The 15382-nt window shown below is 37.7% G+C and overlaps 1 protein-coding gene across 1 annotated transcript; it reads left to right on the top strand.

Annotated features, from left to right (window-relative positions):
- Positions 1–675: 675 nt before the first annotated feature.
- On the top strand, positions 676–7356 carry LOC116177904 (probable multidrug resistance-associated protein lethal(2)03659). The gene is made up of 9 exons (XM_031497077.1): positions 676–934; positions 984–1411; positions 1471–1627; positions 1679–2944; positions 2991–3291; positions 5684–5834; positions 5887–6117; positions 6164–7110; positions 7164–7356. Exons 1-9 carry the CDS (start codon positions 705–707, stop codon positions 7188–7190), a joined length of 3738 nt encoding a protein of 1245 aa, XP_031352937.1. The 5' UTR covers positions 676–704; the 3' UTR covers positions 7191–7356.
- The last annotated feature ends 8026 nt before the right edge of the window (positions 7357–15382 follow it).

The raw sequence follows: 15382 nt of genomic DNA, 5'->3' as shown, positions 1-15382 counted from the left end.
GGGGGGGGGGGCAAACATACGTTCTACCGTCTTCTAAACGACCCTTTCTCTCTTCTAACTTTGATTAACATTCTTGCAAATGTGGCACTATATTCATATAAGAATTAAGACCTCAACCTTTGAATATAATATATTCAAAGCCTCAACAGAGAAGTTTAACACCCTTATTTATTTGTGAATGGTAATTTAATACCTATGCAGAAATTCCTTCTCGATAACAGGCGCGCGAATTGATGAATATTACGCTAATTTTGTGCTTCTAGGCTACGTAGTTATTGCTTTGGCTATCAGACGGTCACTGCCCCTACTATGATTCTAATGACTTAAACCCCAAAAACGAAATTGGCGAATTAATTTAAAATGACGATATCTTCATCTAGCTCTTAAAAAAGGCCGAACTTGAGATACGAGGACAAAAGCAGACATTCAAACGTGCAAAAGACGGACTTCATTTCCAACACGGTTATTAAAATTGTATTAATTTTCCACCGCCACGCCGACGACTTTTTTCGACACCCTGTACTTAATAGTGTAATCTCCAATAATATTCAAAAACCAAAACGGATCTACCCTTAAACTCAAAATCTAACACATTTGCAACGAAATTTCGAGAAAAAATTACACAATTTTAAATCCAAACTGGCTCCTACCGTTACATTATGTGTATGAGATCACTTTTTAATGTCACTATTTTTTTCAGTTACATGATCCCTACCTTCATACAAAATTACAGAAAAGGCGTAAATCGAGATGATGTATACGAACCACTGAAAGCGCATGCATCGGCGACTTTGGGCGATAAATTAGAAGCACTATGGAATGATGCCACACGTAAATATGAAAAGTTTGGTTTGCATGTGGCTCTCTTCAAATTATTTGGATTCGAGTTAATCTTAATTGCTGTTGTGAAGTTGATATCGGAAGTCATTACATTGTAAGTTGTTTGCCCCACAGCAAGTTTTTTTTTACTAATCACGTTTAAGGATTGTTATGCCAATGTGCGTGGATAACTTGGTATCTTACTATGAACACCGATCTGAAGCTAATGTGGAAGATACTTACATTTACGGCTCTGTACTAATAGGTATCCTCTTCCTAGACGGAATTGTAGATCACCACGCTATGCTAGCAATTATGCATGTCTGTATGAAGATGAGAGTTTCGTGCTGTTCGTTAATCTACAGAAAATCCCTTAGATTAAGCAGAACCTCTTTGGCTCAAACAACAGTCGGTCAGGTTATAAACTTACTATCTACCGATGTGAGCAAGTTCGATCAGACATTCGTCTTGTATCATTACGCTTTCTTAGGGCCTTTGGAAACCATGATTGGCACGTACCTACTTTACCGAACTTTAGGTGTAGCCGCATTCGCTGGGATAGCGTTCTTGTTGTTGTTTATACCATTACAACGTAAGTGCAGGTACCTATTTATACATACAGTATAATTGCTCATATTTCTTGATTTGCAGTTTATTTGTGCAAAAAAATTGCGGTGCTAAGATTGCGGACTGCTTTCCGTACAGATGAAAGAGTACGACTTATGAACGAAATTTTGAACGGAATTCAAGTAATTAAAATGTATACCTGGGAGAAACCGTTTGCTAAGTTGATCGATTTGGCTCGACGGTAAGTGTGATGATGGTTTCGACGGAAGCACTTTCCCATTCTTCCTTGTAGGCACGAGATTGCGTCCATTCGATCACACTTCTTCCTAGAGTCTATCATGTTTTCACTAGAAATGTTTATCACAAGAACGTGCCTGTTTATTAGTCTGGTAGTATTTATTGCATTGGGTGCAACCATGACGGCTGATATAGCGTACGCTGCTACCTCGATATACTCTCTTCTGCGACCGGTTATGACAATGCTATTCTCAATCAGCATAGCATCGTATGCCGAAGTTCACATATCCATAAAACGAGTACACTCATTTTTATCCTATGAGGAACAACCTGTGGATAGCCCTGAAAGTACATCACCGCTAATCCGATTAATCCCAAACATTTGTATTAAAGATGTTTGTGCGAAGTGGATTAACACTTCATCTGATAATATCTTAACAAACATCAATCTCGATCTGCACGGAAACAATTTAACTGCGATAATTGGATCAGTCGGAAGTGGAAAAAGCACCCTACTGCATCTCCTCTTGGGCGAACTTTACACGGCGAGTGGCGATGTGCGAATACGAGGAACTGTTTCGTACGCCCCCCAAGAAGCTTGGCTATTTTCAGCTAGTGTTAAACAAAATATACTGTTTTGTCACGATTACAATGAAGAAAGATACAAAAAGGTGCTTAAAGTGTGCGCGCTAGAAAGAGATTTGGCACTGTTTCCGTTCGGCGACCGTACAATTATTGGAGAAAAAGGAAAGAGCCTTAGCGGTGGGCAAAAGGCACGAATCAATTTGGCACGCTGTATTTACAAAGATGCAGACATTTACCTTTTGGACGATCCCCTGTCGGCGGTCGATTCAAAAGTTGGCAAGCATATCTTCGAAAATTGTATTAAAGATTTTCTTAAAGATAAAATGCGCATATTAGTTACTCATCAGCTTCAGTTTCTGAATTGGGTCGATAATATAGTCGTATTAGAGGACGGAAAGATAGTTGCGGAAGCGACATTTGAGGAGCTCCAAACGAGCGGTTTAAATTTTGCAAAAATTTTGGATCAACAGGACATTGGCGAAGATCCAGTGCAAGGGGAAAAAAAGCAAAGGTCTCGTCAAAATTCGGAATCCTCTCAAAACTATGAGCAATTTAAGGACGATGACGAAGATACACTTGACCAAGAGGAGCATTTGACGACCGGTCATATTAAATCTGAGGTATATGCGAGTTATTTCAAAGCGGGTGGTAATTATCTTGTCATAATTTTTGTCGCCTTCACCTTTATTGCTAACCAAGTGGTTACCAATGGTGGCGATTACTTCGTTTCGTACTGGTAAGTATCATACAAACTTCATTTGTAAGCTTACCATGACTTTTAGGGTCAACCTAGAGCAAAAGGCGTTAGAAACGAACGGCACAGTAGATAAGGACGACATCATATACATCTATAGTGGATTAACAGGGGGAACAATGATACTCGCTATCGGCCACAATTTGCTATTTTTCGTGTACGCCATGCGTGCTTCCATATTTATACATAACGAAATCTTTCAGAAGGTCTCGCATGCTTCTATGAGTTTTTATAATTCCAATCCCGTTGGAAGAATTTTAAACAGATTTTCAAAAGATATTGGTATAATTGACGACTACATACCATTTATTTTGAATGATATGACCGAGGTAAGTTACAATTTTTTTTATATTTATATAAAGAGAGAATTTATTTATTTAATAATTAGTCAACGAGTAACAAAATAATTCAGAAAAGTCAATTTACGAGAAAGTTCAAAAATTCCAAACGTAAACGTAACTTGAAAAGATTCAAAATGCAAAAAGATCTTACGTTTCGGTTAAAACACCAAAGGCAAAAGCAGTCCCTCTAAATAACAGTTTCTTTCATAAAATTCGATGGACGTCTTAAAAATCTGTAATTGGCCTTAACATTTAAATTAATTAAGAGCGCTTCTAGTGACACCCCTCACGACTTAATCGGGTGCTGTTTACTGCATCTCATTTAATCGGCTAATTACACTTACTTAATTTGCCGGATAATATTTATAAATTCATTATTCTAATTAACACCTGTTATCTCTTGGAATTTCTCAGGTCGGTAAAAGGTCTCCTATCAAACTGATACCGGCGTAAACCTGCATGGCATAATTGAAATATCTTGACGGGAACGGTTGCAAACGGCGAAGTGATTCCAACTTTTGTTTACCGTAAAGGGGCCGAAACACAACTCTAAAAATTGCCTTTGTCTTCAACTCCTACAACCAACACAAATACTTATGGCACGATACTTTTGGTAACGAAGCGCCCCCATATACCGGGTGGTCATGAAAGTATGTACAGTTCAAGGCGGAAAATAGGTGCTTCGTTACAACGCCTTTAAAACTCCACACTACCTTTTTACATCCTTTTTTTGGCAAATGTTTACAAGCAGCTAGAACACATATACTCTCCAGATGTGCCTGTGCAATGCGTCAAACTAATGTGAATAAAGGAGTATATTACAGGGTGATACAAAAAGAATACCACAATTTAGAAAATCGATAGCTGTGCAATGGAAAAAAAACCAGAACTAATCTTCCATCCATGGCCTAAACTTGTTCTGGTATATCTTCCGACTTAATCGAATTTTTCTGGTATTCTTTACCGCACGATAATAACTGTTCAATTGCGCATCTTTACCCTAGTTTGACCATCATCGTGTGGTTTCCGAGATCCCCAAGAGGCATGTTTTTAACTAAGTTACGTTTTGAAATTTCTCGTCTGCAGAGTTACGGATGGCATCCGCCGCATGCGCATCACATTTCTACACGTGTTGGCAAGTGACACCCACTTTGGGACACAAACCATTTCCACCAATAAAACTACTTTTACACAATAAATCAAATTCATTGCTACTACTAATTGACTCAACGTGAATTTCCTGATGAGTTTGCAAATCTCACGCATCCAACGAAAAAAAAATCTTCCTGTAATCCAAATCGACCACGTATTATCCACGACTCACTGTCGCCACAAGCTTTCAAACGCATTTACAAAGTCAGGACGGTATTTAAGGGCCACTCGTCTATGTAACACACCCAAAAAGAACTCTTTATATCTTGCATGATTCAATTTTAAAAACTGTTCAACCCTACAACATTTAACTCCAGACCCTAAACTGGAAGAAACCCCTGCTTGACCAAACTTCAACTATCATATACTGTTGTGTGAACTACGCCATGGGGACGTTTTCTTTGGTATCAGCATCTACAGTGTTGGGTCACCCTGTATTTGTTTAATTTCATTTATTTTTGAAGTTAAATATTGATCGCTAATTTAGAATGAACACAATATCGATCATATCATTTGAGTTTGAAGTCATTGTTGATTGTATTTATTGAACGATGTGTAATTTTGTTTAAATAATCGCCTTTTAATTTGTTCATTTTATTGTTCAGATAGAATTGCGTGACATGTTTTGTTAAAGTTTATCTCATGTTATCTCCGGCCGTTGCGATAAGTGTTATCTATCACTGCGTTAACTAATTAAATTTCAAAATAAGTACGTGTTATCACGGAAGTTTTAACAGATATTTAATTTACTCAAAGACGCCCAGAAAATTAATAGAAAATGGAAAGGGAAGAATGTTTTAAGTAAGCGAACCGGACGTTGATCATGGTTTGTTCGGTGGTGGACGTAAATCGTTGCTTATTGTTGGCGATTTGCAGTTTTGCCGTATTTAAATGTAATATTGCAAGACAGTCCGTCTTGCCAGTTGTACAGTTTTGTAAAAGAAAGCTAGTGAGTTCATTGGAAAATTTGTATGACGAGCGATGAGAAGCTAAACGAAGATGCATGCGTCCGGCTTCTACGAAGAAGGAATCCGAAAGCTCTACACGAGATGTTGGGAAACTATGTTGAGCAATATTTTAAGATTGTATCTTAAATATGGTATAGATAGAGTAAAAATTTTTCCGTTCGGTATTTTTCCTTTTGCGCTGTTTGTTATACCATTTTGAACGACCCTCGTATGTTGGAGAAATATATTGTGTGCAATTAATTCATAATTTCATTTTTCAGATCCTGCTAATGTTACTTGGTGCTGTGGTACTTTCGGCTACTGTAAATCCGTGGTTCCTACTGCCTTCATTTGGATTAGTTCTATTATTCTATTTTCTTAGAATTGTATTCTTGGCAACTAGCCGAAGTGTAAAGCGACTCGAAGGGATAAGTACGTACTGCTACCAAGTGTAACTGAAACTGAATAATAATTTTTTTTAAAGATCGAAGTCCAATTCTCACTCATTTAACTGCGACAATTTACGGACTGTCCACAATTAGAGCTTTTTCGGCGCAGAAATTATTAATTCAGGAGTATGACACGCTACAAGATAAACATAGTTCTTCATGGTACTTATTTATATCAGCCAGTAGAGCTTTTGGATTTTGGCTTGAGATGATCTGCAATATTTTCGTATCTGGAATAATTATCAGTTTAATACTCATTCCAAAGGGTAAGGAGGCACGTGTAATTATAAAAATTGCTTATTTATCTTTCAGGGTATTATGGCGGAGATATTGGTCTGGTACTGACGCAGTACTTGGGACTAATGGGCGCTTTGCAATATGGCATGCGACAGTGGAGTGAATTGGAAAATAATATGACGTCGGTGGAACGAATTTTGGAATTTAGGGGTGCACAATTAGAGCCGATCCGCGATTCGAAAGCTGTACCGAAGCTGTGGCCAGAATTTGGTAAAATAGTATTTGAACATGTTTCCATGAGTTATGCACCAGATTTACCTATACTGAGCAATCTAAATTTTACTATCCAACCTGGAGAAAAGGTTGGAATAGTTGGTAGAACCGGGGCGGGAAAGACGTCAACTGTTGCCGCTTTATTTCAGCTCTATAATACAGAAGGATCGATTATAATTGATGAAGTAGACATCACTAGAATAAACTTAGAACTTTTGCGATCAAAGATCTCAATTATTCCTCAAGACCCAGTTTTGTTTAAAGGTACAATGAGGAAAAACTTAGATCCATTCGAAGAGTATAGTGATGACGTCATCTGGAATGCATTAGAGCAAGTGGAATTAAAATCTACAGTCGACGATGCCACAGCTGGTTTAAATATGAGCGTGTGGGAGAATGGCTCCAATTTCAGCATTGGACAAAGACAGCTGATCTGTTTGGCGCGAGCAATAATTCGTAATAATAAAATTCTCGTCATGGATGAAGCAACCGCCAATGTTGATCCATATACTGACGGCTTAATTCAGAAAACTATCAGGGATAACTTCGCTCATTGCACTGTTATCACAATTGCACATCGTCTGCATACCATTATGGATTCTGATAGAGTCCTAGTAATGGATGCGGGCTGTGTGATTGAGTTTGACCACCCTTATAACTTATTACATCATAAAAACAGTATTTTTGCTTCGATGGTAGAAACGACAGGGAAAAACATCTCTGGAAAACTTCATTGTATTGCAGAAGAGGTAAGCGTTAGACAATTGTTATAAATTGGTAGTATTGATGAAATACCTTTTAGAGCTTTCTGAAGCTTAAAAATGCTTGATCTGTGTGATATTCTCAAACTGGATCAGAGAAGTGTTCCCTCTTTCGGAAGTATATGACCTCGTTATTACAAGAAAAGAAAAGCTGCAAGTGCTCATTGATTATGGCCTCATTGTATGATTTTTTATATTCTGCAGTATTTTTTTAAAATAAACGTTTCACAATTGTTTTGTTTAATTACACTGATGCTGCTAGAAGAACAAAATCTGAAAACACTTTCAAAATCGATTTTAATGGCTATATAGAGAATTTTCTTAAATGTATGTAGGGGAACGACGGGTAGCCCCGGTCAGTGGACAATGCCGGCCACCTCTATTTCAAATAAAGTATCAGCAATGCGTCTGCGCTATGAGTTACGCGGGTTTGCCGTAGTCTGTTACGAACACGTGAAGTCATCCCCTTCATTTACGACGTATATTTAAGTGACAGTGAATCATTAAAGATTGTAGGCCAATTTGTTATAATATTTCAACAAGGCAAAATAAGAGGTATGTATGTTCTGTTTATGATTTAGCTACCTAACTAAGTGCTTTTTTAATGTAAAAATAGTTAGTATGTGAAACCAATTTATGGTTTAGTGTTACCTACCATGTTAATGTCGGAAAGAATTTTTCAAATGAAACGCATTGTTTGGGGTTATAGCGGCCGACGTGTGAGGGCTATACCGGCCAGTTGACCGTAAATACCCCAACTACGCGTAACATATTATGTTAATCTGTTTATCCCTTTAAGCTTTTGCTAATAAAATTTGCTTTTATAGATGCCACGAAAGCGAATCAGGTTCACTGAGCGGGCGAATTGGGACCAGCAAAATATAAAAAAAGCCATTGAACTAATAAACAGCAATGTGTCAATCAGAGAAGCTGCTAGAAGAACTGGCGTTCCATACTCTACTTTACAGGAAAGGCTAAAAAAAAATGAGACTTCTGATCCCTCTCTTGGAAGAAAGCCTATTTTTACAATAGAACAAGAGAAAGAAATGGCGGCGCAAATTATTTATTTGGGTTGTACGGCAATGGAAGTACGAAAAATGGCTTTCGAGTACGCAACTAGGAATAATGTAAAGAACAACTTCAACAAATTGATGAAAACGGCAGGTAGAGATTGGCTTGAAGGGTTTTTAAAGCGTAATGGTTTATCTATTCGTAAAGCGGAAGGCACAAGTATGAACAGGGCTACAGTGTTTAACAAACAAGAAGTCGATCATTTTTACAAACTCTTAGGAGAGCTAATAGAAAAGTACCATTTTTTGCCCAAGAACATATATAATGCCGATGAGAGTGGTTTTACAACTGTTCAAGAACCCGGTAAGGTTTTAGCAGCAAAAGGTCAACGACGTGTTGGTTCTATAACAAGTTGGGAACGGGGCAGAAACATTACTGCTCTTTGTGCCATGAGCGCTACAGGTGGATTTATTCCACCAATGATGATATATCCTCGTTTAAGGCACTCTCCTGCATTAGAAAAGGATGGACCAGTGGGCGCGCTATATAAATGTTCCAAAAATGGATGGATTACTGAAGAGCTATTTGTTAGCTGGCTTAGTCATTTTTGCGAACACAGTAAACCGTCTGAAAATGAAAAAGTGCTCCTGATTCTTGACAACCACTCCAGCCACATAAGTCTAGCTGGTTACGAATATTGCAAAAAAAACAACATCGTCATGCTTTCCATTCCGCCCCATAGCTCCCATCGCATTCAACCGCTAGACGTGTCATTTTTTGGTCCCATGAAGGCTTCATATAGACAGGAGTGCAATTACTTTATGAAATCTAATTTAGGACAAAAAATTACACCTGCAGAAGTGGCGTCTTTATTTCGAAAAGCTTTTGTCAAAGTAGCATCAATCAGTAAGGCGGAGGCGGGCTTTAAAGCTACGGGAATTTTCCCATACAATCCACAGGTGTTCGATGAGACAGACTTTCTTCCACATGCAGCTCTTAATGAAAGTGAGTTGGTTATTGAAAATGATGAGCCTGGACCCACATCATCATTTACAGAACCAGTCCATCGAACACCAGAGAAATCTGCCATTACTACATCTGAACAACCTTTTGTTTTTGGTTTGGAAGTTGCCTCCACGTCAAGCTGTATTAATCCATCTACATCTAACAACTCAGACGTAGTGGATAACAAAGTGTTGTCAAGAAAAGGGGCTACAGTTCAAGATTTACTTCCCATACCTACAAAGGTGCAAAAGACAACTAGAAAAGGAAGGGAAAAGCAACACGCAAAAATTTTGACATCTACTCCGTTTAAAAAAGATCCCACAGAAAAGGAGAATAAAAAGATCATGAAAGCACGATCGAAAGCAAAATCGCAGAATGAAAAATCAAAATCAACTAAGCATCCTGCACCAAAGTTTAAGCGAAAAATACTGCACACTAAAAACGATTCTTCTTCCGAATCTGAGGCGGATGTAGATCCAAAAGTCTTATGCGACGACGATGAGAACGATGATATGGAAAACGATGATACCAAATGTGTAATTTGCGATGATTACGGGCGAGATCGGGAAATGTGGTACCGATGTACGGTGTGTGCTTATTGGGCACACGCCGATTGTTCTGGCTGGGACGCTCCAGATGGATATATTTGTGACTTATGCCAAAAATATAAGTGACCAACATTACCCCAACCTATGACCGTTGTAACCCGCACCTCAGGACAATGATGGTCAAAGAGACTTTTTATGTTTATATTGTTTACTTTTTTTTGTAATGCGTAGAAGTGCCAATTATGTTCCTATTATATCTACTACTAATTAACGTAAGTGTTATATAAAAAACGGTGCAAATATAAATAAAAGAAAAATTTTGTTGTCACATTTTTGTTAAGTGGTCGGCATTTCCCCAATTTCCCTACCTACCAGGGTGTACACCTGTATTTCCGTCAAAAAAGAAGGGGGTCATGTTTACTTTTTCTACAGCAGACGCAGATTATCATCGAAATCAAATTCGTGTAGAGTTGGTTGGCCTATAAAAAAAAAATTGGTTGGCAGAAGGGGATCAAAACCAGCAACTTTTTCCCAAAATAACCGAGGTCCAACGTGTTTCGTTTGGGAGGCACCTTCATAGAGTCCAAAAGACTGGTGTGCATGTTTTAGAATATGGTTTTTTGATCATTTTTTTCAAATTCCCACCACGAAACGGCACACCGCCAAATGGGGCGTGCCGAAAAAAAACTGATTTTTGAAGAAATTTGGTATTTGGTGTTTTTGAAAATAAAATCACGGATTTGGGAAATTAGTTTTTGAAAATTCGAAAAAAAAAATTCCACTGCAATTCTTGGCGGGCAACGAAAATGCAGAGAATCACGAATTTTGTTGGAAAACAGGGCCACTTTCACATTTTTTATTTATGTGATAAATCAATGCGGAACATAAAGAAATACCAGTATGCAAAATTTCACAATCCTAAACACACAAACTTTTAAATTATCTAAAGATAAGTTTTTCGCGCGCTTGGAAATCATTTTAAACGCTAGATTTTGCCGGCACATGGTTGTGACGTCACAACTGTGTAAAAGTTCAGTGGCGGTATACTTGCATGTATACTTCAATGCGACGACGTAGCGTATGCGTTTGTTGTTGCTTACGTTTTCTCCTGTGTACCGTGAAATATATCGATGTCTCTCTCACGGCACGTCTTAAGACAGCCCTTCACGTACGCACTTCGCTTCGAGCTTTGCATGACAGCAATGCTCGCGAGCATTGCACGAGTACAATTTTTACCCTTCACGTGCAGTCCTTGTTCGTAGTACGCCAAGTGTAGTTACGTTAAAAATCGCAGATTAATGAGGGTAATAAGTAAGAAACTGTTGTAAATATCAGAAATTCACCCACACTAGTAGTGACATCTGTTCTTCTTGTTTTTGTTACGCGCTGCCTACGCATCGCTTGCTTTTAGAGTAGTATGTAAAATACAGTACTTCGGGCAACACGCGTCTCTTTTATTCCTGCAACTATTAACAGCATTCCCATCTTCTTTGCCGCTTCAGAAGCTAAATTATAATAGGAAATACATGCATTAGTAGGGTCTAGCATTGGTACTTATGGGTTGACCAATAACAATGTAAGGATAATTACGAATTCATCGGTAAACACACTAAACACAAAAAATTCATTCGTGATGAGTTGTCGCAGTAGTGATTTATCACGATGACTGGTGTCCGTCTTTTGGGGAGGTTGGCCGTTAGTTGGCGGCTGGCGAGTGGCAGCGTCACTCAGGTAATCCTGTTGAAACGTCTAAATCCACTCAAAATATTGGTCAGCCTCTCTCTGGGCCTACCACGCAAAAACAAACTATTGGCCTATACTTTTCTCGCTTTAGTAGAGGTGGTCGGAAGTGGAATATTGGGGTATGCACGTCATAATCTATGGGAATTTAATCAAATATCTCAAAAAAATTACAAATAGGTCAGTGTAATATATAGATCTGCTATGGCAATATTTGAGTTTAAATTATTTTTTTAGTAAAAAGGGGGTATCAGCACGTAGTCGATGAAATTATTCAGACTTCTGCAGAAACAACGAAGCTAATATATATAATCAAATGTTAATCGACGAAATTAACAAAATTTACCTTTGAACTTCGGGTCGCGCAACTTTTTGAGTTCAGAAAGGTGCGTTCTACAAACTGTAACAATAATAAACCACAAACAAATAAAAAAAAAAGGGTTTGTGATTCGCTTATGTAACATAATATTGCGAAATTAGCAATGTCTAACGTCTGACACGAAAGCTAAATTCATATACTAACTGTAGTTAATTACTCAAAAAGGATCAATAATTCGAATGACTTTACTCTAGCAAAAGCACATTTTTATCGACTACGACTGTTCCTTGCATCCGGGTTTATAACAGCATAAAAGTGGATTAAATTTCAAGAAAAATACTTGACGATGCACAAATAAGTAAATTTCTATTGAATAGCAAATGTAATCGGTAATCGTCTCTAAACATAAACAAAATAATATGAGCCGACGTCTTCGGAGCTTTTGAATATTTCATAATTCATCTTCGGAACAGTAAATAAACAACGTAGCTAAGAATCATGATATCGACTTCGGACCAAAAGCTTTGGCAACTTTTCAAAAACTTGTTACAAAAGCAACGGTACTAATTCGGTTAAACACAGCTAATGCCAAACGATATATTGCAATCAAACTAACAAAATGAATATGGTAGTAACAAAGGATGGTCAACAACATTGTTTGTCGGACGTATTATTCTTCCGTAGCCGATGCAAGTAAGGGTAAGTCAAATCGAGTATATTCGCATTTACCCATGATCGTTAATGTCCAAAGGTCTCATTAATATACCTGAAGTTACAGAAATCTTGCATCTGCAGGTATAAACTTCGATTGGTCCCAGGTTAAAGTTAATGTGATTAAATTCACTGTTATATCTGCCGTAAGGGAGAAATTCGTCTATTAGCGTCTTGGTGAAAAATGACAGTGAAATGTGTGGGAAAAGCCACATTCAGAGGTAATAATAAAGAAAAGCGTAAGCCAGAAGTAAAGAGGTAAGAAGCCGAAAACGGCCTTAAATTTGTTTAATAGTTTCCACAAATTGCGTCAGCGAAGCATCAAGCAAAATTGACAGAGAAACACTTCACTAAATTGAATACAGCATCAATAAAACCACAAAAAAAATTTTGACTTTGGTCGATTAACTACGATTGAATTCGGAATGTCGTTCTTTGTATACAAGGAGCGCGCTTGTGCCCAAAAGAAATTAAAAAGAAGAGAAACCTCTGCACGACCTCCTACGTAGAAACTATAACCTATAAGCATAAAAAAAGCTATAACAAAGAACAAGATAATGAGAATCTACTGCAGAAGTAATTTACATTATTAAACTAGTTGGATTACAAAGTAAAACATCTAGGACTGGGCGTGCGACCTAGATTAGTAAAGTAACGCAATGATAAAGAAATACAGGGAAGGAGCATTTCTTAGTTGTATACAAGAGAGAGTGGGACGGAAATCGAGCCATTTGCCAAAGCCACTTAATACTCAATTTGCATTAAAAGGGGACTTGACGGAAATGGACAAAAAGAAGTGATAAAGTGCGAGAAGAGTGGGGAGGAAAACGCCTGTCATTATTGCAGTGGTGTTAAAAAACCAAAACTGGACACTCGGTCTCTCTGTTTTATGATAAGTCCAAGTCGACATAACTGACCAGCGCAAAGGAAGTGATATTTTTGGACGGACTTCCGGTTCTCGTGTTTTATGCTGTTTCCCACACCGTTATATTCTCTCCTCTTATTTTTACTCGTAGATTATTCTCCTTCCCTGGTATTCTTATTTCATTGCGTTAAACGCTACGAGTAAAATTTTATTTTTTACTTCGTAGCGTTAACGCGAATTAGCAGCCATTTTGGTCAGTTTGGGAACCGCGAAATTTGAAATTGAACAAAGTTGGAAAGGTAAGTTACCTATGTATCTGTAGTTGCTCTTGGATGTGCGGCTACTCGGATAGACAGGTTTTGTGAGTGTAATTCGTTAATAGCCTTTAACAGCACAAGAAAAATCATAGTTGCAATCGTTATTTCAATCGTTTCTCCACTCCACAAAAACCCTTGTGGCGTACCCAAATCTAAATATTTTTTTAAATTGATTCTTCATTAAAAGTTTCCCGAAAAATTGTCTCATTCTGAGGTACTTCATTGTTTCGGTTTTCTGTTTTCTGCAAAGTGCCTAGATGCGCTTCTCTAAACCTAAAATTAGGTATTCAAACGGCCATTTTGGCTCAATAGCAGTTTTTTTGTCTAAATACACTGACCTGATGAATCGCGTTACTTCAGTATCTAGGGCGACTTTAAAGTAAATAGGTAAAAGTCAAGTTTTAAATAAGAGCACAGAGCAAAAGGGTTACCAAATCGGTAATAATTACAAGTTGTTACCAAAAAAAACGATCAGTTAGTTGAAAATGTCACAAATAAACAAAAATTAACGATTTAAGTTCAATTATTGTGACACTTGACTAATGCTGATGATTTTATAATGGACCTCTAACCTTTGAATATATATGTTTATATTCCAAAGCTCTACTTAATTAACATTTTTCCCACCACTCTTCAGTCACACACAATCTGCATCTTCTTGGATCGAATTGCAGTAGACCATGAATAGACATTCAAATGAGTGAAGTGATTTTTAAAAAACGTTCGACCAATGGGCTACTTGCAAGGGTTTTCGTTATTAGCAAAAAAATTGTGCACAGGTGGCAAGTACTATATACGCCAATCATGAGGCGAATTACTAATTTTTGAAAAAGATCATTTGTTTTAACAAATAGTAAAAAACACACCTTACTTGGGTAACGTCCCTTTATACATATGACTGTCAGCTGCAACACGCCCTGCCTTGGTGCGACGTCACAACTCGTGGTTTCGCCAATATTTGTTACATCTTGTGTTCGTAGATCTAGGTTTGTAGAGGTCCGCCCGGCCAGGTTTGTTTTGTGTCTTGTGCGCAAAAAACGATAAAAGGTTTGCAATGGTGTGTGTGTTGGGTGGGGACATTGATAGAGAAAGTTCAAAAAAATTAGTACGAATAGTGTATTTTTAGGTGGACTAAAAATTTTCCAACATTTAATTCTTCAGGCAGTCCTTCACGTACGGACCTTTTCGCTCTTCAGCTTTGCCTGGTACCGAACATTGCCCAACATTAATTCACAATCCGCAAAGCTCGCAACGTGAATAAGGGGACCAGACGAGCAGCAACTTTGTTTTGTGGCAAACTTGGGTCGTGTTGAACGTTTTCGAAATCTGTCGAAAACTTGCGCGGCGCGAAGCTGTGCGCGCTTAAAGTTGCAATGTGTAGTTTTGATAACGAGCATGGAATACAGAGGTTCGGAAATAAGACAATATAAATTCATTATTTGGCATGAAGAGACAGTAAAACTTTTCAATCACTTTCAGAAAAATGTATTGTAGCGATTTTAACGCAATTTAATTTCAACAATTTAGTACAATATTTAATGTCAGCATATTGCTTCGGAAGTAATTTGGTAATCTTCAGGTGATTTACCATGATTTATTAATAGATAATATGATTGGCAGCACCTCGTTTTTTTAATACCTACCACTCCTTTAGTCTACTCGACAACCTTTTTCTCTTATTTTACTTTTTTCATTATGATCTAAAAAAAAGATAAAACTACCTATTGCTACCTGCTGCTTGTTT

The sequence above is a fragment of the Photinus pyralis genome, unplaced genomic scaffold (genome assembly GCF_008802855.1).
Source record: "Photinus pyralis isolate 1611_PpyrPB1 unplaced genomic scaffold, Ppyr1.3 Ppyr1.4_LG1, whole genome shotgun sequence".
In the NCBI taxonomy this organism is placed as follows: Eukaryota; Metazoa; Arthropoda; class Insecta; order Coleoptera; family Lampyridae; genus Photinus; species Photinus pyralis.
Note: the sequence above shows the minus strand (reverse complement) of the source record. Positions and strands in the feature narration are given on the sequence as shown.